This window comes from Ziziphus jujuba, chromosome 3 (assembly GCF_031755915.1).
Source record: "Ziziphus jujuba cultivar Dongzao chromosome 3, ASM3175591v1".
Taxonomy (NCBI): domain Eukaryota; kingdom Viridiplantae; phylum Streptophyta; class Magnoliopsida; order Rosales; family Rhamnaceae; genus Ziziphus; species Ziziphus jujuba.
In genome coordinates this window covers 23178983-23202625 of record NC_083381.1, presented here as the reverse complement: position 1 = coordinate 23202625, position 23643 = coordinate 23178983, and the positions used below count along the sequence as shown (strand labels likewise).

The 23643-nt window shown below is 31.0% G+C and overlaps 4 protein-coding genes and 1 non-coding gene across 6 annotated transcripts; 1 reads left to right on the top strand and 4 right to left on the bottom strand.

Annotated features, from left to right (window-relative positions):
• Window positions 1-1587: 1587 nt before the first annotated feature.
• On the bottom strand, window positions 1588-2070 carry LOC125423255 (protein BIG GRAIN 1-like A). Its single transcript, XM_048476922.2, has one exon. The coding sequence runs from the start codon at window positions 2068-2070 to the stop codon at window positions 1588-1590; it is 483 nt and encodes a 160-aa protein (XP_048332879.2).
• Window positions 2071-5788: 3718 nt separating this feature from the next.
• LOC125418205 (actin-related protein 9) lies at window positions 5789-13754 on the bottom strand. 2 transcript variants are annotated; one of them, XM_048477227.2, is made up of 21 exons: window positions 13541-13749; window positions 13381-13453; window positions 13161-13270; window positions 12995-13054; window positions 12831-12896; window positions 12427-12529; window positions 11536-11747; window positions 11239-11359; window positions 10651-10715; window positions 10020-10109; window positions 9228-9278; window positions 8808-8939; window positions 8425-8514; window positions 8267-8337; window positions 7981-8180; window positions 7859-7902; window positions 7716-7765; window positions 7251-7296; window positions 6906-6956; window positions 6545-6745; window positions 5789-6384 (listed from the first exon to the last, which is right to left on the bottom strand). In XM_048477227.2, the coding sequence occupies exons 1-20, from the start codon at window positions 13541-13543 to the stop codon at window positions 6602-6604; spliced, it is 1782 nt and encodes a 593-aa protein (XP_048333184.2). In that variant the 5' UTR covers window positions 13544-13749; the 3' UTR covers window positions 5789-6384; window positions 6545-6601. The 2 variants fall into 2 exon arrangements, with proteins under 2 accessions (XP_048333184.2, XP_048333185.2); XM_048477228.2 differs by lacking the exon at window positions 5789-6384 and having other exon boundaries at window positions 6605-6745; window positions 6834-6956; window positions 13541-13754.
• On the bottom strand, window positions 5790-5921 carry LOC125423649 (U11 spliceosomal RNA). Its single transcript, XR_007242358.2, has one exon. It is a non-coding gene; the product is annotated as a U11 spliceosomal RNA (small nuclear RNA).
• Window positions 13755-14098: 344 nt separating the features above from the next.
• Window positions 14099-16937, bottom strand: LOC125423385 (uncharacterized). The gene is made up of 5 exons (XM_048477253.2): window positions 16691-16937; window positions 14939-15053; window positions 14754-14843; window positions 14569-14667; window positions 14099-14472 (listed from the first exon to the last, which is right to left on the bottom strand). The coding sequence occupies exons 1-5, from the start codon at window positions 16756-16758 to the stop codon at window positions 14371-14373; spliced, it is 474 nt and encodes a 157-aa protein (XP_048333210.2). The 5' UTR covers window positions 16759-16937; the 3' UTR covers window positions 14099-14370.
• A 2686-nt stretch (window positions 16938-19623) lies between these two features.
• Window positions 19624-22735, top strand: LOC125423384 (uncharacterized). Its single transcript, XM_048477250.2, has 5 exons — window positions 19624-19781; window positions 21737-21851; window positions 21960-22049; window positions 22138-22236; window positions 22374-22735. The coding sequence occupies exons 1-5, from the start codon at window positions 19714-19716 to the stop codon at window positions 22476-22478; spliced, it is 477 nt and encodes a 158-aa protein (XP_048333207.1). The 5' UTR covers window positions 19624-19713; the 3' UTR covers window positions 22479-22735.
• The last annotated feature ends 908 nt before the right edge of the window (window positions 22736-23643 follow it).

Below are 23643 nucleotides of genomic sequence, written 5' to 3'. Positions count from 1 at the left end.
TTTATTATATATTACACATTTTTAATAATAAATTCATAGAATTTAAAATTATGAACAAGTACCATTTTTTTGTCATAGGACATCCAAACTTTATTGAAAAGATATTGGAGAAAACATCATTTTGCACGAAGAAGCAAGCCAAAGACTGAATAATACAACTTTTGGTGAAGATATTTATCTCCAAACAATGTGAAAAAAAAAAAAAAAAATTCATTTTGAAGATTTTGGACCATCACAAAAAGAGGTTTTTTTTAATGCAAAAAATTGCGAGTTACTTCAATAGTTTTTCCTTATTCCATACCAAAATTAAAGAAATATGAGGTAAATAAGGTGAATGAGAGCAATTTGAGAAGAGAATTTAAGGCAATAAGACAATCTATTTCAATGTGTTTTAATAAATAGTAATAAAAATGATTAATTATGCCAAGATTTTTTGGTTAAGGGAAAAAAGAAAAAGAAAAGGTATGTTTATTATTATTTTGATGGCTGGGAATAGAGATGGTTATATTTAACCTATTTTCCCTATCATCCCTGACCATGCAAAGGACCGGGTGGGAACCAGGCCAAAGACATTGTCTTGGGTACAAGTAGGAATAGATACAAGGACTATATATTTAGTGTTAATAAAAATACATAATTTATATTTATATTTCATTTTTTAATACTTAAATAAATTTATGTATAATAAATAAGATGATATTTTATAAAAAATATATATACTTTTAAAGTTAAAATTTTTAAGGGAATAAAATCAAGTCAATGAAGTTCATATATGGCGCCTGTCAATACGGCTAATATGATTTAAGATCAAAGATGTCAACGAATCAGGATACCCTCTCAATTGCTGTGAATTAACCATATATAGCACCTGTCTACTTTTAGAGTGCATGTGAACCAACCAATTTTTCCATTTTTTTTTTAATTTCTTTTGGGGTTAAAACAGCTAATGTTTTCCATATATATTCAATGAAGTCCTTTTTTCTTTGGTGATATATTCAATTACCTCTTTTATAAAATAGTATTCCATCTATATAATAACCTAAACATATATCAATCAAAATTAATTTCTTTCAGTGTTGAAAAGAAAACGTATATCAATCAAAATTAATTTATTTCCTTTATAAAACTTGCATTAATCTTAAAAATCTCCCAAAAATAATATTTTGAAAAATATAGTTTTATTATTATTTTATTTTATATTATTTTACTTTCTTTCTTTTTCTTTTTTTTGGGGAGTTCCTACTTGGTAATGCAACGTTTTAGTAAAAGGGAGGACAAGCCGATAGATAATCTAAATTTGACTAGTTTTTTATGTAAAGCAATCATTATCAATAGGAAAATAAAAATAAACGATGAGGAAAATAATGGCATATACAAAAGGCTTTAAACACAATTTATATTATCGAAGAATACAAAAAAACGTTGCGATGGTTAGATTTCTGTTATCTCATATTTTGGCCAGTGCCAGTGCATGAAACAACATCAACAAGACTAATACAAGACAATAATAATAAGCAGAAAAGATATAAAAGAAGAAAAAATGCTGGTTTATATTATTCCGTATGATATTAAACAACAAATGCTACATTATTTACTCAAGATTTCAAGCTCGAAAAGATCCGAACTTGAACAGGAAACTACATCGTCATCCCAAAGAAAATCTCTCTGGATTTGACGATAGTATCTCCTAAATTCCTCTCTGGCTGCTTCCTCCACTCGCCGCGTTCTCTCGGACACTTGGAATTCATGTGACCGTTTGTGACCGCATGAGCGACCATTCTCATCCACAATGACAGTCACAGGGTCGAAACGAACCGTTTTTTTAACCCGATCAGTACCACGTTTTCCACTCCTACTCCTACCAGAAGGTGATTGAACGGCATGGGCGGAGGACGAGCTCTTGGATTTTTTGGCGGTGAAAAGAGAGTTAAGGAAATGAGTTGGCTGTTTCACCTTGCTGTAAATCTTCAAAGCCCCTGATTTCAAAATTTTGTCAAGCTTAGTCTGAGTGTGTGTGCTGTTCTTCTCTGTTTCAGTAATGGATCGAACAGGCTTTGGCGGCTTGGGCATCGGCGATGTGAGTGTCGTGTAACACACAGAGAATGATGGCATTTTCTTTAAACAAAATGAATAGAAGATGACACACAAACAAAATGGTAACAATGAGAGTGTCGTATAACACACAGAAAATAATGAAGGACTAGAGGTTTTTATGCTTTCTCTCTTCTTCTTCCTTGAGACTTTATAAAGGACAAAGATCCTTTCCATCTCCCTTGATTAGTGCTAAATTTTCTCTTACCCAAGATTTAATGGTTAATTGATTGAATTACGCTTAAGGAAATTAAAATCAGTCACAAAATATGATCAAAATAATAGGAGATATATATATATATATATATATATATATATCTATTGTTAATTATAGAAATATGGAAATATATATTAATTGTTAATTATAAATATTGTTAAAATATAATTATTATGGAAATATGGAAATATGGAAATATATTGTATATTATATTTTATTTAGTCTGTAATTTTTTTGGTAAAAATAATCATTTAGCCATTCAATTTTACATATCCGTATTTTATTAATTTATTTTAATTCTAAAATCACATAAAAAAAATTAGCACTGATGAATGAAATTTTTTCCAAGTAATGGTGGAGACATTGGCCATATTATATATTATTCTGATTTTAATTTATTTTGTGATTGTTTTTTCCTTAAAAATAATTCATTAGTCATTCAATTTTGGGTATCCATATTTTATTAATTTATTTTTAATTTGAAAATCATATAAGGAAAATTAACACAAATCAGTGACTAATGAAATTAAAAAGGTTCATAATTGTTGTTTCCATATTATAATCTAGATAAGTTTTACTTATATCTTTGATATATTTGTAAAAAAAATTAAACTTAAATAGTTCATTATATGGTAAAAATAGATTAATAAATATAAAAGTTTACTTTTAATATCGATTTTGACCATATTTGATTTTTTTAAAATATTTATAAAAGACTAAATTTTGAATCTAATTTAATATTCTTACCAAACATATAAATAAGAATAATTAATTTTTTTCTTTGTTTTTATCCCCATAAATAGCTATTTTTGTTCAAATATAAATTTGCCATAAGAATACAATTCACTATTCTTTTTTTTGGTATATTTCAATTTTAAAATTATTTATTTCAAAATTCTCCTAATTTAAGAAATAGTTATTAATTTTTAAAAGTTCAAAATTGATATTCCTTTCTTTCCACGATAAAATGGTTACCATATTTAAAATATATTTAAATCTAGATTAGTTATCATGTACTAAAAATATATAAATAATTAATTTTTATATAATTTAATATTTTTAGAAAGAAAAAAAATTCAATATAATAACCAATCATGTCAATAAAATAACAATTCCTTTTTCCTTATGTAATTTTTATGAATAATTATTTCTATGCTGAATAATCATTCTTTATACTAAACTAAATGTGACCTAAGTTTTTTAATAGCCAAAATAAAATGTTAAGTCTTTTATTTTTATAGAGAAATTAACGAGAAGAATAAAAAAAAGAGAATAATTGTTATGAATGGGGTATGTTTCAGGAGTGTTATAGGCTTAAAATTATTCCAATTGATAAGGTATACATATATATATATATATATGATCAAAATAATAAGATATATATTTCCATGATAATTATTTTAATAGTGTTTATAATTAAATAATAAAATAAGAAATGTAAATAAGCTACCAAATTTTAGTCGTTAAAACAAATCATGTTACTCAATTGCAACTCTTAATCAAAGTACTTGAATAACAAACTTATAGCGTCAAATTTTTGAGAATTCATCCATATATACTTTGAAATCTTGTGCATTTAAATCTTGATTACTTTAGTCATACTTAAAAATTAAAAATATTTTTATCAACAAAAATGAATAATAAAAGTTGAATATAATAAATATTGCAGTCTCATAAATCGGAAGAAATCATATATGTGGAACTACACACTGCTTATCCTGTAAATAATGAAATAATTAATTATAAAAATTGTTAAAATATAATTATTATGGAAATATGAAAATATGTTGTACATTATTTTTTATTTAGTCTGTATTTTTTCCCTTAAAAGTAATCATTTACCCATGTAATTTTACGTATCTGTATTTTATTAATTTATTTTAATTCTAAAATCATATGAAAGAAATTAGTACTGATCAATGAAATTGTTTCCAAATAATGGTGGAGACGTTGGCCGTATTATATATTATTCCGATTTTGATTTATTTTGTGATTGTTTTGTCCTTAAAAATAATCCATTGATCATTCAATTTTGGGTATCCATATTTTATTAATTTATTTTTAATTTTAAAATCATATAAAGAAAATAAACACAAATTAGTGACTAATAAAATTGTTTCCAAGTTAATATTGACGATGGCATTGGCATAATTTAATTAATCCAAAATGATGTTTTTTATTTTAAAAAAAATAAAGAGGATTTACATACTGGTTTAATCCCCAACTGCACATGCCAGATTTAATTACTTAATAAATGCGCTTAAATTTAGATGAATTATTTAATTTTGAGTGTAAACTATATTATTATTGTTTGTGATAGTTGCCCACTCTTTAATTTGTTGTCGTTATAATCTGGGCCGTCCAGTACATCAAGTCCTTTTTTATAAAGAAAACATAAAAGGAAAAAAAAGGCTACATCAAGGCCTTTACTTTCGAAAGAAAGATTTATTTTTGGTACCTAGAATGAAAGGCTAATCCAAAATATTATTTTTTTTTTATATTTGGTATAATTTTAAATTAAAAGGTTCATAATTGTTTTTCTATATTATAATCTAGATAAGTTTTAAATATATCTTTGATATATTTGCAAAAGAAATTTAATTTAAATAGTTCATTATATAGTCAAAATAAATCAATAAATATAAAAGTTTACTTTTAATATTAATTTTGACCATATTTGATTTTTTAAAAATATTTATCAAAGGCTAAAATTTGAATCTAATTTAATATTCTTACCAAACATATAAATAGGAATTATTAATATTTTTTCTTCGTTTTTATCCCCATAAATAGCTATTTTTGTTCAAATATATATTTGCCATAAGAATACAATTCACTATTCTTTTTTTTAGTATATTTCAATTTTAAAATTATTTATTCCATAAAAATACATATTCTCCTAGTTTAAGAAATAGTTATTAATTTAATAAATAATTAATTTTTATGTCATTTAATATTTTTGGAAAGAAAAAAATTCAATATAATAACCAATCATGTCAATAAAATAACTATTTCTTTTTCCTTATTTAATTTTTATGAATAATTATTTCTATTCTGAATAATCTTTCTATGTACTAAACTAAACATGGCCTAAGTTTTTTAATAGCCAAAATAAAAGGTTAAGTCTTTTGTTTATATAGAGAAATTAACAAGAAGAATAAAAAAAAGAGAATAATTGTTATGAATGGGGTAAGTTTCAAAAGTATTATAGGCTTAAAATTATTCCAATTGATATAGTACATACTATATATACATATATATATATATATGTTGTAAATGAATATTTGGAGTGACCACATATAATATTATGGTGATATTGCTTTTTTTTGGGGGGAACCAGCCAAAAACTAATAATAAATAAATAATTAATTAATTAATTAAATATAAAATAAATAAATAAATATTATCATAATGTTTCGTGGGTATTTTGATAATTTTTCAATTATATTTTCGTATTCATTATTATTCTTATTTCGATAATTGGAGGGTCGGCCAAAAGCGAGCCAACCCTAAAAGGGGTTCCACAAATTATGTCGGCCATATATCTTGATAGCCATACAGCACTCACCAATGCGAGGGTGAGCGTGGCACATTTAGCCAGCCGACCCTTTTAAATTGATGAACTGCACAACCTCCTCTATTTGTATGCTTCTTTGATGTTCTTCCTGCTTTCTCTTTTTCGATGTGGGATCAATCAAAATTTTCTCAGCCAATTTAAGTAGAATGGAATTTGACCTTTGTTTGGTTATAAATAGGCTTGAAAAATCCTTAAAAGCTTCATTACAAAGATAAAATGGCATCTGAATAAGGCCTTACTAGTCACAGTAATAAGTTAGGGAATGAAATAAATTTTACACAGAAAGAAAGCTACAAAAGAATACAACTACCAAATTACATTCGTAACTTCTATCGTATTTTCCCAAAATTAGATAAGCCGTGCTGTGAGAATTTGACTCCTAGCAATATGAAAATTTTAGGACCGTGTTGTTGAAAGCTGTACAAAAGAAAGGGAAAAGAAATAAAGAAGAAGAAAGAAAACAATAAACTCCAACCCAAGCATGGGCTTGCCATTACACCTGAAAATAGGCAAATGTAAAACCAGTAAACAACATGTTCATGGAATATAAGTGTTTATAAATAGCTTTCTAATGCTTATAGAATCAACTATAATCACTAGTTTGAAACATTGAGAATATATTATAACAAATTATTATCGTGGGAAGTTGATGGTATCACCTTTGGTTCTGGTTATGCATAATACGTAGTGAAGCATATGGGGAGACTGTCACAGTTTTATGAATTAATGTAACACATTGCCTGTGCTTGAAGAAAATAAGAGTCCTTGTACTTTCTGCCACTTCCAATGTGAATTCCATTGCGAATCCAGTCCTCCCTGTGTATCCAAGCATCCCGACCAAAATCAAGAATTCCGAGAATCTGTCATGAACAATATATATAAGGCAAGGAGAATTAGAATGTTCAAGTAGAATAAGTGAGACATGTGCAGAAGGTTTCATCAACATACATAGTGAACCACCAACTAGCCAATCACAAGAAATAATGGAAGACAAAAAATGGCGTATAGCGCTCGACTTACTGCTCCACCCTTCCAGGGAACAAGAGTTGGATTCGTCCTTGATTGTAAAACCTATTTAACACATATCATGTCAGATGCATTGGGTGAGGGTAAAAGAACAGGACAAGAAATAGTAGACAAGGTAAGACGTGCAACCATAGCAGACTGAATTTCATGACGAAAACAATGGGAAATTAGGAATTCTACAGAAGTCGTCAGTTTTCTCTCATTACCATCTTATTGTAACTGATTGGTTGGTCTTGGAAAAATTATGATGTATACAAAGAACACCAAAATTCAATGCATAGCTTGACAAAAAGATTCATTATTAAACATATTTGATAAAAAAACTGAAAGTTTACTAACCTCAACAGTATCAATGGCTTCATTCGAAGGAATTGCATGTAAGACCCTGCAATAAGAAAATCTTTTAAAATTTTCTTTCCTGATCACTTAAGGCATATTAAAACCCAACAGACAACTTTGCTCCTCAGTGAATGTTATAAGAGCCCCAAAGAAGTATGAGATTTCACATAAAGTGCACACAAGACTAAAATTTATGTGGAAAATTCGTCAAGATTACAAGAGACTAGAGAAAGAGTGTTCTAAAGGATCCAGCAAGCTAGTGACAAGCTTTTCAGAGTAGATATAAGATAGTACATCCAGTCTAGCAATACTCCAAGCCAGATCTTGCTCACTCCTAAATATATACTTTACATGGAACTCCACGCGCAATACTTGTAAACTTTATAGCTCAAAGGAACAGCTCATATACACAATAGGAAGTTGGACAACGAACATTGTTTAGTAAAAAGCAAGAGGAAAACAAACCTCTCCTCCACTGCTGAAACAAGACCATTTGTCAAGGCCACTCCACCAATCTACAGCATCAAACTATATTACTCCTTCCACTCAACAAGAGTTATTAAATTAAAATATTGAAACTCACATTATTCCATGTTTCCAAAACTCACCAGCTGTATGCTACAAAACAACTTTCTTTGGAGGTCTATACGTCCTGTCATCAAAGCAGCCAATGGTATTTTTAAAGAGTCAAATATAAATAATAAAGCAGAAGAAATCTGCACAAACCTACCTGTTGAAAGAATGCTACCAGTGATAGCTTCTGCAAGGCCAACCTTCTCTTCTTTCTTTGGCTTAGTTGCAAAAACTGGGTAGCTATCCCACATTGCTAATCCAACATTGACATTGGGAAATAAGCCATCTGAGAACTCAGATCTTCTAGGGAATTCCATATGCCATGTCTCTTCTAGCATATCCTCATAGTCATTAAACCTAGGTGAAGTAAACCAATATATATTATGAATAATTCTTACAACTATTTTCATGATACAAGCATAAATGTGAGGGACAATACTAACCAAAAGCGGGGTGGTGGAGGATACACATCTGGAACCAAAAGCGTTGGGTAGAACAAACCCATTGGAGGTACCTGTTTAATGTAGTAGAAGGAGTAAGGATTAATGTTCTGCCTAGAAAAGTTTAATGAGGTAAGAGTACTTCGTAACAAGTAACACACATTAAGTGCAGTTAGCCTTGTCTTATGAGAGCCAGCTGGCATGCCATCTTCATAAGAATGAACTACAGCAAGAGAATCCAGTTCCCCTTCCTGCCACAGAAAACTTAATGAATTAGGAAAGTAAACCCAGAGAAGCATGAGGAACAAGTTCATTATGCTTAAATGTTAAACAATTCTACAATACTCTACAAAAATCCAAATAACCTGGTGACAACATGATAAAGATCCGATAACTCAAACAAATCTAGGATACACATAGAAAACCACTTTTTTTAATTCATTTTTTAGCCCTGTACTGCACTTAACATGTAGCTAAACTTTACTCAAGACAGCTAAATCTGAAAAGATGAAGCACAATCAGCTCCAAGAAAGAATGATCTCACTTTTATCGCACAATAGGACTCTTTAAGTCTGTTAAGCATCAAAAGATCTATAGGCTTTGACAAAACATCTGTACGAATTTGTGGCCATGTCTGGTGGTGCCTCTGAGTCCAAAGAAGGCATCTTGCTATATCCTGAAAATGCACACAACATTTACTCCATGAAGAAAAGACTGTCGGCAAACAAATTTACAAAATCAACAACATAAAACAGTGTGTCAACAAGAGAACCTCATAACTAAGGTGGATAAAGACAGCTAAGAAACAAGTAAATAACATATGCATAGAGTTAACATGGATGAAGACAACTAAAAAAACAAGTACGATATGCATTGTCTTTGCGTTCTCACTGCTAATTCAGAATTTACAATGAGTTCTCACTGCTAATTCAGAATTTACAATGAGTTCAATTGCAGTACTAACCTCTCCCCCAAAAGGTAAAGTCTTCCCAGTCGTAGGTAAGGCCACTCCATCCTGAACAGCAAAAGGTACAAGAAATTGGTCATTAAAAGAAGAAACACCCAACATCAAATTTTGGTCACCATCCAAGTGATGCTACAAATACACAACTTTAGTTATCTCCTTTTTTTTTTCCCCCCCATCTCTCTCTCTCTCTCTCTCTCTCTCTCTCTCTCTTTGCCACAAGTGGAAATACATGTTTCGTTACAGTAACAAATGTTATACTAAAACACTATAACAGATGTCACAACAGTGGTGGGACTGGGGACAATATAGAAGAGATAAATTCTGATAACATATAGTATCAGAGGAAACAAAAAAATGCACATTAGAGAACATATACATAACGGTGACATACAGTTAGTGTTCGTGCTGATGGTGCTAATGGACAATATCGAGATGGTGATGGACTTTCGAATTGTTTTGGTGGTACTAATGGCTGTGTGATAAATCTAGCAATGGTGTTTCAAGGAAAGAAATAATGCAAAACCATAGTGATGGTTTTGAAGGTATTTATTACTTCAAACAATGCCAGAAAATATTACTTGTTCTAGGAGGAAAATCTTTATCTTTTCATGTTAAAAAATAGATATTCATTAAAAAAAAAAAAAAAAAAAAAATCCAAGGTGAGTAACAAAACTTGAACTTCTTCATTTTCTATTTCAAATGTAAAATGAAAAGATCCAAACATTGTTTGAACCATATTAATCCGGAAACAGAGTAAGACAAATTAGGCACTACAGCAATGGTGGTTACCTCGATGCAAATAACTGATGTCACCTGACCACCCATATTTACAACACATGCTGTGGACAACCCATTACCAAAAACTGCAGCTAGGCCTTCCTGCATGATCCAATTCGAGTAAGACCATCGTATAAAGGGAAAAATCAGAAGACAAACTTGTACCTAATTAATATTATCCATAATTACAATACATCCCACAGAAGTTCCTAGGCAAAACAAGCTCTCTCAAAGGAACATTCTTAGAATACTTTGATTTTAACTGAAAAATGCAGCCTTGCAGTGTATCTGTGTTATATGTATACCAAATATAAGTGTAATGTACCAAATTTTTATCTGTGTTATAAAGCATACAGGAAATGTTATAAATTCATTAATACTCAAAACAAACCAAGCTATAACCACATCCAACAAAAATTTATTCATTAAACAAAGCTAATTATACAGCCACATAACCTTATGTTTTAATCTATAAAAACTCTACTAAAAGGTCCTGATATATTATTTAACAAGATATCTAATAACAACAGCATATGTTGTATATCAATCAATACTTATCAAAAGTATGTTGTAATCCAATCAAAATATATAAGGTGAAGCATAATATAACAGTTTATGCAAATCATGAAATAAATTTTCCCACCTGATGTACCACCGCTGAGCTAAAGCGCAGGTCTCTCAGCACAATAGATAACAGCTCTTTTATTTCTGCTTTAAACAAATTATGAAATAGAAATTACAATAGCTTTCCAGTGACCCAGTCAGCTTTTCTTGTCAGATTGATGAAAGAAGACTTCATAAATGGAATACAAGAACATTGAAATGGATAAAGACCAGAGAAACATGATATTAAGGTCCTCAAAGCATTAAGCCACACCCTAAAATGATAAAATTGTATATCTATTAACAGAATACATGAACCTTTTTTTGTCATAAATATAGGAAAACATTTTAAATTTTGCTCCTATTTTAAAATAATAAATACGCAAAAGCAAATAATTGTATTCACAAAAAGAACAAAAACACTTTAGATGTTAATGCGCAAGACTAAAAATAATACCCCATTCATATCAAGAGCACTTTTTTTTTTTTTCTCCCACTTCTATCATTAAACACTACAGCTAGAACATTATAATCACAGTCACCTCAGTTGGCATGATAAAAACAGCAGAATGAAGAGAATAAGATATATCCATCGAAAGAACTATAGGAAATAATTAACATCAACTACCTCGGTTGTCAAATGTTTCTGGCACAACAAGAATAGCAGAATACATGTTTCTTTCAGCCAGAGGGATATGCAGTTTCTCTATCAAAATCCAGTCCCAAATGGTATGCAAATCCTCAAATACCTGGGAGTATATGTCAAAATTAAGAAACATGAAAACTAGACAGTCCACACACACACATATTATGTACAATGCATAAATCCTGCAGAGCTGACGATGCTGTCATGCTCACATTAGATGTTAATTATAATCTTTAGTTTAGAAGTATGGTAGAAAGCAAATAATTGTCTTGACTGTACCTGCTGCATGGAATAATGTTCTGAAATATTTAAGTGACCTCTGCGTATAGGACGATGTAAGCAATATGGTTCTGTGGGGGATATTTTTAGTGCTTCTTCTCCGCAAATGAAGGCTTTGAACTTATGTTCATTTGAAGGAAGCTCCTTAGGTTCGGAACCTTCATGTTGGCCGTCCAAGGGCTCATTAGTCATGCCTTTGTCCATTAAATTTTCTGCAAAACCGATTTACTAATTTAAGAAAATGTAAACTGAGCTCAGATTATGTGGCTTCTAGAAGGGAACACATCAAATTAAATGCTATATGGCCAACCAAACTAATTCAATTGGGCATGAATAAGATAACTATCATATGCAATATGTGGATTGGGGGTTCACTCGGAAAAATAACTACAGCAAAGTTTCTGATAGGTTACTTGGTGGATCACTAAACAAAGTAAAACAGGGTTAACAGCCTGATCAGGCTTGCTCTTATAAGTCCCACCACTGTCTGCACCATCCAATTCCATGCTAAGCATCCATTAAACAGAAAAAAAACTAAAATTCAACCTCAGTATCCAAATTCTGATGAATATCAAGGGTAGACATACTAATAATGCCTTAGCTTCTGAAGCAAAGCTAAAAACTAGCTATTACGGTGATAAAATACATAGTCATCATTTTGGATTTTTCATAAATATATATTGATCAGTTAAAAGCGGGCAAAAAAATGATTTCATTATAAATAAAATTCTTAGGTTAATGCATAAATAAAATATATCCATTTTTCCTTTTTACTCCCTGATGTAAAACGTTCAGCTAAGTGGCCAAAGGTGGGAGAAAAAAAAAAAAAAAAAAAAAAAAAGAAGTTAAAAGTGCATGAAGCATACAAAATATAAAGATTTTGCCCGTTACCTGACACTGAAGTTGAATTCATGTTCTTCTCATATACATCTGTCCAATTAAATGCTGCATCCTTCCTGGTATTTGGTGGATTATATCCATCAACACGTCCCATCTGCACGAACAATTTCAATAATTTTAAGAACTGAACCATTGCAAACTTTTTTGCTAGTATTTTTATTATATTTTCTTTTCTTTTTTCCATTATTGGATTCTCATTTTTTTAAAAGTTCTAGAAAAGAAAAGAAAGAACAACTGTAAGATCCAATAGTTTAAAAAAAAAAGGAAAAAAAAAAAAACAATTATTATACAAAATGGAAAGTAATCATGAGGAGCACAAATGGGGAACACGTTATATTGATCAAATTAACTAAACCATATTTAATATACGTTCAGTTATTAACCCATTCTCACACCTTGCGTGGGAAGGAATTGTTAGCGACCTCTTCATCCAGAAACGGAATCTTCAAAAGCGATGCAATCTTCAAAATCAAAAGACCCACATTCAATTGAAAGAAGTAATAACGGATAAAAAAAAAAAAAAGACAAAGATTAAATATACCAATATGCATTAACTTACAACATCATACGCCTTTTCTCTCTCCACATGCTGTGCAGTTGTAACCTGCGAATTGAGCATCTGAAAAAGCCAGAAAAAAAGCAAGTAAATTACATTAGAAAACCAATTATCACGACCATCTCAGAGTAAAATAGAGTATTAAAATCTTTATTGAAGTACAACAAACCTGATCTTGTACATTCTTCTTGGGCACTTGGTTGGTATACCGAGCAATGCAGTGAGGAATATTAAAAGGGGCATCTTGGGAAGCAAGGCCAATTCTGATATTTGTGGAACCTGGGTACAATGAAAGAACCAAATTAAGCAAGCCAACTTTGGAATTCCTAGGTGGGTTTTGTGTCTGTTCAAATAAATCTTTGATGGGTTTGGTAAAGAGATTGCAGTACCTGGGTTGATGACGATTAGATTGGAGCCTCTCTCCGAGACGAGTTGAGAAGGTACCACGGATTTTAGGTAATCCTGGGCAATTAGCAAAAGAAGCTTATTAGTGATTCAGACTGAATTTGCACAGTGAGACTGAGAAAAAGGAAGCTTCTTGTTTCTTACCATGGCAATGGAAGAAGTTGCAGAGCTCCAAAATCGCTTGCTCTTATTTTTATTCTCTTCTCTCTCGTCTATACATATGTCTTTCTCTGTCTGTCTTTCTCTGTTTATATGTTCGTCTTGGAAATTTGTATCAACGGGTGGAAATTTGCACAAACGGATTCTATTTTGAACAGTTTTGTGGACTTTGGGATCGCTCTCTTATTAACCAATTTTTTTCCCTTTTTCCAAGTACAATTTTCTTTTTCTATTTTTAATAAAAAAAATATGGTTACATAATTATTAAAGTTTGATGACACTATTTAAAAAAAAAAAAAATAGGGTGTAGAATTTAACTCGGTCATTATTATTTTCTAATGTTTTATTGAGTTTCATAGATTTAATTTCTAGAACTAATTTAATTTCTTCTATTTAATATTTAAAATATTACATTATTCATTTATTTGTATGAAAATATAAACTATAATTAATAAAATAATTATTGACATCCTTTTATTTAAAAAAAAAAAAAAAGAATTATAATCGATATTCTTCTGAAAAAAAAAAGAAAAGAAAAAACCATACGAGAAACCGAAGCTCTTGTTCAAGGCCTCAGACCAAACATTCTCATTGTGTTCAAAGCAAAACTAAAAAATCAATTTAAACAAAAATATATTGTAAACATTACATTAATCAATATTATTTATATAAAAAGACTAAATTCAAAGGCCTATTTTTCCTTTTCTCGCTTAGGCCACAAATAAAGTTCGGCTGGCCATGGACGGCTACTTGACACCCTAAAAGTTGAACCCCTTTGGAAACATTTTAACCAACTATTGCTTTCTTTCACATATCTAGACCGCCTTGGCTTTGGGTGCCTTCTTCTTGATTTGCCTCTTAGGAATTGAGTTCTTCATCCCGATAAAGAAAAGTAGTGCACCAAAAAGCGCCAAGTTCTGCCAAAATAAATAAATAAATAAATGGCTAACTCAATAAACTAAAGCTTTCAAATGAGATAAATAACAACAGAACAAGTACATATTTACACGAACCTGCAAGAAGTCACTCAAAAGTACACTGAATTGGAACTTTTCAGGACTGTAGTTGTAGAAGTCATACAGAACCGGAGTGGTAATCGCCAAGAGAAGAAGCTACACCAGAAAAAAACGACAGTATTTCATAAGCCATTATTATAGTTACCATTTCAAACTAAGCAATACGGAAATGAAATCCTCACCAGGATATAAGCTCCAAGGGAGCTTCCAAATACAAATAGGATGCCTCCAATCGCTTTTGCAGATATAATAGTTGCCACTAATTGTCTAGCCTGTATATATTATTTCCACATCATAAGTAAGACCACATTGGGATCGGTAAGACAAGATGCTAGCAAGTAAAAAGGGATAAGTAAAAGTTTCTTACATCAATATCTGGTAATGCAAACCCCAGCTTGGAAGAAAGATTTTTCTTGAAAATATTAAATTTCGGAACCAACTCCTTTGCAGCAGGCCCTCCATCAACACCAAATTCATTGAACCTAAACAATATATAGAAGCCTTGTCAATACAAAGGTAAAATGCTGCATTAGCTTCACAAATAGAGTGCTACAATATCCTAGTGATACAGCATCATAGTCCAAGCAATCAGCTACACCGAATCATGCATTTTCTTTAAGAATAACACATTATGCAGAGGCTTTATGGCCCTCTGTTATGTCGTATAAAAAAAATAGCCCTGTATTACCTAACCTTTTCCCATGACTCAAGCATAGCCATACTAATACGCTACCAACCAAGAGATGCTGAGCCATTGCTAGTCAAAAGATGTATTACAAATTGCTAGTCGAGAATAACACATTATGCCGTATGCTATATGGCCATTCTGTTACCTCCTCTAAATAAAAGCCCTGTGTTACCTAACATCTATTGAAACAATTTTCTGCAAACTTTTATCATGAATTGAGCATAGATATGATAATAGGCTACCAACCAAGAGATGTTAAGCCACTGCTAGTTAATTTTAAGACATAATGATAAAAGACACATTACACATTGGGTTCTCATACAATGTCTATAATGATAAAAAGTATTTCTTATCATGTAAATGATATAGGAGGATACCTATCAAATACAGCAATAATGTTACAAGTTTGGTGGAATTATCAGTGCTAGAAAGCTGTTAAGTGTACATACAATCCGAGAAAAAGGTATAATAGCCAATACTTTCCAAACTAAGATTATCTCTTTAAATTATTGCCATTACTTTTAGATGGAAATAATTTGATCCAAACCTAACAAAATACTACCAACCCAACTAAATACCAAATATACATTCGTAATATTTCACACCATTAACACCCAATTTACCTTCCATGTCTCCATTCAAATTAAATCACTCTATATAAAATAAAAATAAATAAATAAAAACTTCTCAAGCTTATAAACCTTGATGCTCTTTGTGTCATACATAATTTGATTTGAGTTGAACAAAATTGTTTAGTGAACTGAAGAGGGTAATTCTATTACACCTTTTAACAAATTATTTAAGAACCTTTAAAGTGTTAAAAGTTAAGGATCAAATACCCATAAGAATGGACTTTCATTAATCTACTTCCAACATATCGGACGAAGTTAGAGTTCAATAACTTCCTCACTGAGAGAATTGAAAACTCAGCCATACCTACCTTAAGACCCTTAAAATAGATCTCATTCAAGTTGTAAAAATTCCAACATCCAACTTTCAACTTTCATATCAAATACTCTCTCTCTAGTCACAAGCCAGTCATTCCAACAGAATCTCATATAAATTTGACACTTTACACATTACATCTTTGCTTTTCCACAGAAACAAAACAAACCCAGAAACAAAAATTAAAAAAGAACCACGCCATTGCATATATGATCAAGCAACATACTTAAAAATATCCAACTCTATATCCATATATATATATATATATATATATATATATATATATATATAATTAGAAAAAAAAAAAAAAAACACAAACAAGCACACACACACACACACACACATAGAAATCAGCAACCCAATACGAGAAGTCAATTAAGTAGATCGAAGAAATAATAAATAGACAAAATCAAGAAACAAACCCTAATCAAGCAGATCTGAAAGAAAGACAGAGAGAGATAGAGAAAGAAAAAAAAGAGAGCTTACGCTTGCCAAGCGGAGAGGATGAAAAGGGAAGCAAAGAGAACCCTTCCGAGGAAAGAGAAGAACCCCATTATTTTGTTATTGGAAAGAGAGACAGAGAGAGCTAATAATAACAACTACAGCAAAAGGGGTTCTGAAAGCTCCCTTCTCTCTGGGTTGGTTGGTCTTCAACTCCACGAGAAAGACAGACACAGAGAGAATAAGAGAGAGAGAGAGAGAGTAGAGAGAGAAAGGCGTAGTCGTTGGGTCTTTAATGGGTCAATTTTTTTAAAAGCTACCAAAAAAAAAAATCCAAAATCAAAATCAAAGCTGGAATATTTTGTGAGTGAGACGCACACGCAAATTGAAAAAACCAATTTTTTTTTAGTAAATTAAATAAATAAAAATAAAAGAGTTTGCGATCCAATCAAGACTGGGTAAAAGGCCGTAGACTTTGACTCATTTACCGAGCGTGCCATCCACTTCCACTGGTTTCTCTTGCGTGTAGTACGTTGTACGTGTTTGTTCATAGTCTCTAATCCGAATTCAGGCCAAGTCCGCTTTGCTAGTTTCTTTTTGAGGATTTTTTTTTTTTCCTTTAATATATTTGGTAAGATTTTTAGCTTTTACTCTTTTTTTATTTCAGCCAAGTTGGATCTATAAAAGTAAGTGATTTTTAAGATTCCGAAATCCTTCAGAAAGATGTTCTAATTAATGTTAGATATAAGTAATTTTTCCAATCTATATAGACAATGTTGCTCAATTTTCAATGGTCGATTTTCAAGCTTCAAGTCATGTAAAATGTCAAGAATTCAATACCAAATTCACTTATAAACACGCAAAAAAAAAAAAACAATTTATAAGTGTGTTCATAACAAAATTATATGTGCAATTATGCAATTTATATATAATCATGAAACTTTAAATGAAAGACAATAACAAAATATTTAAGAGGTTTGTTAAGAGCCCTCTAATAAGTATTTAAATTTACCTTTGGAATTAAATAAGATTTTGCATTAATTTCACTTTCATTAAAGTAACTTAGATTTGTATTAAATCATTAATTCCCATTTAAGTCGTTAATATGTTCTAAAACTATGCTCTCTCTATTGTAAATAACTAGCAACATGAAAAAAAACAAAAGGGCAAATAATGTTGAACAAAATCTGATTAACTTTGATTATAAAATCCAATAGGAGTTGTATTTCACGTGCTACTACAAATCTGCTTTCATAAGACGTAAGACAATTGATCTCCACTTTGTATCTTTAATGGCAAAATACAAAGCATACAATAAAAGTACGAAGATGGAAAATTAAGAATAAATTGAGAATTATAAAATTTGCTAAAGTCATGCTCATGCATGAGCCTGCCTTAATTGAATAGTGTGGATCTAATCACAACATGGGCCTAAACTGCCTGGTTGCGTTTGTTTTTATATATATTTTTTGTTTTTGGTGTGAAATTGACTTATAGATTCAAAGCTTCAAATCTTCTTTGCAAGTGCTTATGACTTGGCAAAAGCTTTTTCTTTACCCACTACTTTTCTTATACCAATCTTATATACTTTGCAATCCCTCTGATGCTTTTGTTAGAGGATAACAAAAATTAAAAAGAGAAAAATTCAGATTCCATGTGAGGGGTGGTTTGGTTTTGCTTAGTTCCATTATTGCCATGTTGTATTTAATTTAATAAAGCAAAGTTACATTGAGATTGAAAACATATTGTTCCTCTTTTGTTTTTGTTTTTTCATGTTACATTTTGGTAAAGTTAAAATGGCATTCAAGATGTTTTGTGGTCATAATTGTATGATGAATCATTCAAAGTAAATAATTTACCAACAACAAATGATTCAAAGTAAAGAAAAAGAAATCCCCTGATATGATTAGGAAATTTTTATGCATAATGTTGAATGACTTTCATTAATATTACATTTTTAATTATTGGTTGTATATTAATTAATAATGTAAAGATAGTATGGTATTTTTGTTAGTGAGTAGATGGGTTGCATTATTTTTTTTTTTTTACAAGGAAAAGAGGGGAAAAAAAAAACAAAACAATTTGATTCTTATAAATGAAAGTGGCAATAATGAATAAGAGAGAAACTAAAAAATAATTGAACCATTATCTCTGTATTTTATTTTACTTTCTATGTATTTTGTTTAAAAATGGGAATACAGACTTGTATGTAACAATCATTGCTATGGTAGATGATTTTAATTCTACCATAATAATAGTCTTTATAATTGTTGGGTGTGATGGTAGATGCAAATAATGGAACCATATTTTTATCGGAAAAATAAAAAAGAAAAAAAATCATGGAACCATATAAATTGCTTCTGAGATTTCCCAATTAGAAGTTCTACTTTAAATAATAATAATAATAACAAACCAATCAATGAAGTTCAACTTAAAAACAAAAGCAAAAAAAAGGAAAAAAAAAGAAAAGAAAATTTAAACAAAGGGGCAGTAACGTAAAAATAGTTAAACCTCAAGGCATTTCAAAAGCCCCTCCCCATACCTTAAAAGTTGACAACAAAACCTATCCACTACTCTTGGACTTGAGCAGCAGCAAATTACTCGCTCCCACTATGTTGCCACGTGGTAACCCAACTTCTCGATCCGAGCATCCGAGCATCCGAGCAATATGATTGGATAATAATACGTGTTAGGACGCTCCAAAGTGCGAGTGCAGGTAATTAGAGTAAACCAGCGAGTACGTGAAAGAGACAACCACCGCTTGACTTTTTTGACCTTTCACTTTTGCAGACCCACATTTCCCTCTCTGCGTCTTTCCTTATATACGACGCCGTTCCTCAATCTGACTGCTCACCTTTGTTCGCTCCAAGCTGTCCGAGCCTTACCAATCTCTCTCTCTCTATATTAACTACTACTGTGTATATTTGTAAATATACAGATTCAGCCGGCCCGAAACCAAAGGGTTTTTGTTTGTTTTTCCATATATATATATATATATAGATATCTCTCTCTTTCTCTCTCTCTCTCTTTTCCTCGGTGTCTTCTCGGGGAGTCCTGTCCGTACATCCATGGCTTTCGTTTCCTTCGTTGGGAGGGTTCTCTTTGTGTCTGTGTTTATTCTCTCTGCTTGGCAAGAGTAAGCTAAAACCCAGATCTTATTTTCTCTCTGTGTCTGTGTTTATACTCTTTGTTTTTCTGTTCTTGTTTTGTGTTTGGTGTTGTGGGTCTGTTTGGTTTATGGGGAAAATTGTGTGGGATGAAAATTATGTGGAAGTTTTTCCTGGGACTTGTTTGTAACATGTTTTTGAATCCTTGGATCTGATTACCTGAAAAATTTGATGTAATATGTTTAAAAGGTTGACATTTTTTTTTTTTTTTAAAAGTTAAGTTGTTTGTTTTGTTTGTTTTGTTTTTGGCTTGGTCAGAGCATTTCTATTGCTGGTATAAATTGGAAATCTTCACTTTTCAACCTGCAAGTGGATGCTTACTTGTGTGTATTTTATTTATTTATTTTAAAGTTAAGTTGCTTGTTTTGTTTGTTATATTTTTGGCTTGTTCACAGCATTTCTATTGCTGGTTTAAATTAGAAATCTTCACTTTTCAACCTGCAAGTGGATGCTTACTTGTGTATATTTTGGAAGTTTTGGTTTTCATTAAGTCCAAGATTGTAACTTTTTTAACATCCTGTTGGTCGGTTTTATTTTTGTTCTATAAATTCTTTTGGGTGTTGAGGTAGTGGTTTCAAAAAGATGGGAGTTTGAGCTCATATCTTTGAACATTTTTATGTGTTTTGTAATTTTAAATTTCATGTTCTAAAAAATGTTATGTGGAAAGCACTAGGCAGTATGGTGGCATAGCATATTTAAGTTTCACTTTGCTTTCTTGTAAATTGTGAAAATAAGTTTTCAATCCAAGTGGAAATATATTATTTTTCCTTTTACAGGGTGGTTTTATTACTTATATGTTTCTCTATATTCTCAACAAGTTGACATCTTATCATTACCTACCAATTTATCTCATGTGAATGGCTTATGTGGCAAATGGAAGTTTCTTGTTAGATTATTGCAACATGGCTTGTTTATTTGTTGCGAATCTAAATGTTCGCAATTTTATTATGATGATTAAGTATTCGTACATAGCTAATTATGGCTATGATTTTGTTAGAAATTGGATGTTAAAGATGGTAATTTAAGTGTCAGTGTCAGCTTCCAGACGAAAAAAGGTCAATTTCGGCTTAGCCAGCTTGTCTCCAATATGCGAGGGCATTCAATTTAAAAAAAAAAAAAAAAAAGAAAAAAAAAAAAACAAAAGAAAGATAAAAAAAAAAAAGAAAAGAAAAGACAAACGTGTGATTAGTGTTCATTCTAGGTCTGTATGTGTTGCTCTTGTTTAGCCATATCTTTGAGGTATGGGTATTCAAAAATCCCTCTCTAATTCTGAGTCTATCAGGGTATGTGCTGGGTATATCCACTAGATGTTGGGGATATTTATTCTTGAATATGAATTAGGTATATCATAATAAATATGGTTGGGAATCATCAATTATGGGCATATTTCTGTGATACAGAGTGGATAATTTCCAAGAGAGGTTAAGGATGAAAACTTCCTGTGTTCCATTGTATCTCTAATCTATACCGTTGTTGGTTGTTTTAGGTTGGGGTCGTATGCATATGATGCAAACTTAAAGCAGATGACTTTCTTTTATATGTGTTTTTGGTGTATTGTTAAATGCTTTTTGGCATTAGTTAAGAAACATTACTTGAATTGTTGCTGCTATATTGGTTTTATAATATTAATTTGATACAATGGAATTAGGTCCCAAACTTCTGTGTTTGGTCATGAAAGACATGTTTGGGCAAATGAACTACCAATTTTTCTTGTTTCTATTTCGGTTATCTTTCCAAGAGGCTCTTGGATGGAAACATTTTGATTTAGTTTTGTTATTATAATGCATAAACAGTGGTATTTTGTGACATATTGTTAGTTTGTTTGAAATCAGTAACTCGTTTTCCCATGTGATTTGGATAGTTTACAAGGTAAATAAAATTTATAGATGCTTGATTATGAATTTCAATTTATTTCTGCTTGTAGGTTCAATGAATTTGGTACTGACGGTGGACCAGCAGCAAAGGCTTTGAAGCCGAAATTCCATGTTTTCTCTAGTCACCTGTCAACTCAAACTGGTTTCAAAGTGCCAGAAGTTGAAGTGAGACTGCATTTACTCTCTCAGTTTATATTGAGATTGCATACATAATTTGGTTCCTAGTATTTATTTATTTTTTCACTCATTGACATTTGATGATATTATTGGCAGATTAAATATCTGGTGGCTGCTGCATTAGCCTTGAAGGGCATTGGCAGCCTTTTTTTCATCTTTGACAGTTCACTTGGAGCCTATCTACTGGTTAGTGATCTCAGCCTATCTGTTCTTTGTTTGTACGTGTTATTCTAAGTATCAAATAAATGGTGTTCCTTTTTTATTTTTTGTGCAGCTTCTGCATCAGGCAATTACCATTCCTATATTGTATGACTTTTACAACTATGATGTCGAGAAGAAAGAGTTCGCTCAACTTTTCCCAAAGTTTACCCAGGTTAGTGATCGTGAATATGCTTTTTCTGTAAGAGCTGGTTGTTATTCCTCACTCTCTTTTCTAGTTATCTTTTCAAATCAGTATATTAAAAAATAATTGGCTGAATAGAATCTGAGTATTTTTCTTCGCTTCTGCAGAATTTGGCATTGTTTGGTGCTTTGCTCTTTTACATAGGCATGAAGAACTCTATGCCAAGAAGACAACTGAGGAAAAAACCGGCCCCAAAATCGAAAACTACATAAGAAGGAACGTCGAGTGATGTGACCTTTCAGTTTCTCAAATATGCCTGAATGTTATTCAGGAACTATTTTTGTATGCTTGTATTGTCAAGGGGCTCTTCTTTTTCAAAAATTTAGGTAAATTGATTTAGAGAAGGAACCAAAAAAAAAAAAAAAGTGCCCTTTTGCTTGTTTTGAAGGTGTGATGTTGTTTTTCTTACTGAGCCAGTTTGTTTACCACTGAATTGAGGTTTAGAAAAGATACGTGGTCCATTGATATCTGTTTTTTCTGGTGCCTTCACTTTCAGGTAGCATCTTTTGTTGGTTTTGATTTTGATAACTTGGGCAAGAAGCAAAAAGTAAAAGGGGGAAAAAAAAAATGATAATAATAAAATAAAGGTTGTATGACAACAGTAGCATCCAGTAGAGGAACATGAATTATTTGATTCGTTAAGATGGGAGATATTTACTTTGCTTGTTTGTGCTTTTGTATATGTATGTATTTTTTTTACAAGCTTAAAATGCACAAACATCTAGTTTTAGTTCCTATCCAAAAATCTATAAATATTCAAAAAGTAAGAGACAAAGGTGCTCCAACAAATTTTGCTGGAAAATAGAGACAAAGGACATGAGGGGTCCGAGTATTTAAGTTGGCCATTTGGTAGTTTCCTTATTGGATGCTCCCATACTGGCCATCAAAACCTTATCTATGTTTTTCCCTTTCTGTATTTGAATTTTCAATATAAATTCCAAAAATAAAAGAAAAGGAAAGAAGGAAAAAAAAGAAAAAAGTGAGGAAAAGATGAGTTTATGCCAGATCTACTAGCCTATGACCACTGACTTCTTTGCTATCTCTGCCACTGGTTCACTGCAAAAGTAGAGAGGTCTCTCTGCCTTTCTTTCTGCACCATCGGTTCCATTTCCAACTTGATTTAGATTATCTTGATTTAAATTTAATATATAAGCAGAGTTAATCTATGTCAGTCAAGTCATAATCAGAAGATTTTAAACTCGTAAATTTTTTTTCTTTTTACTCCATTAAAATAAAAAATACTTTTTGTTATGCATGTAAAAAAATATACTCATTATTGGTCACAAATCTTAAACCTTTTAGTTTTAGCTGCATGGTTCATGCCGCTACTAAAAATAAATTTGGATGGCTTATGAAGCTTTTTTATTTATTTTTTCC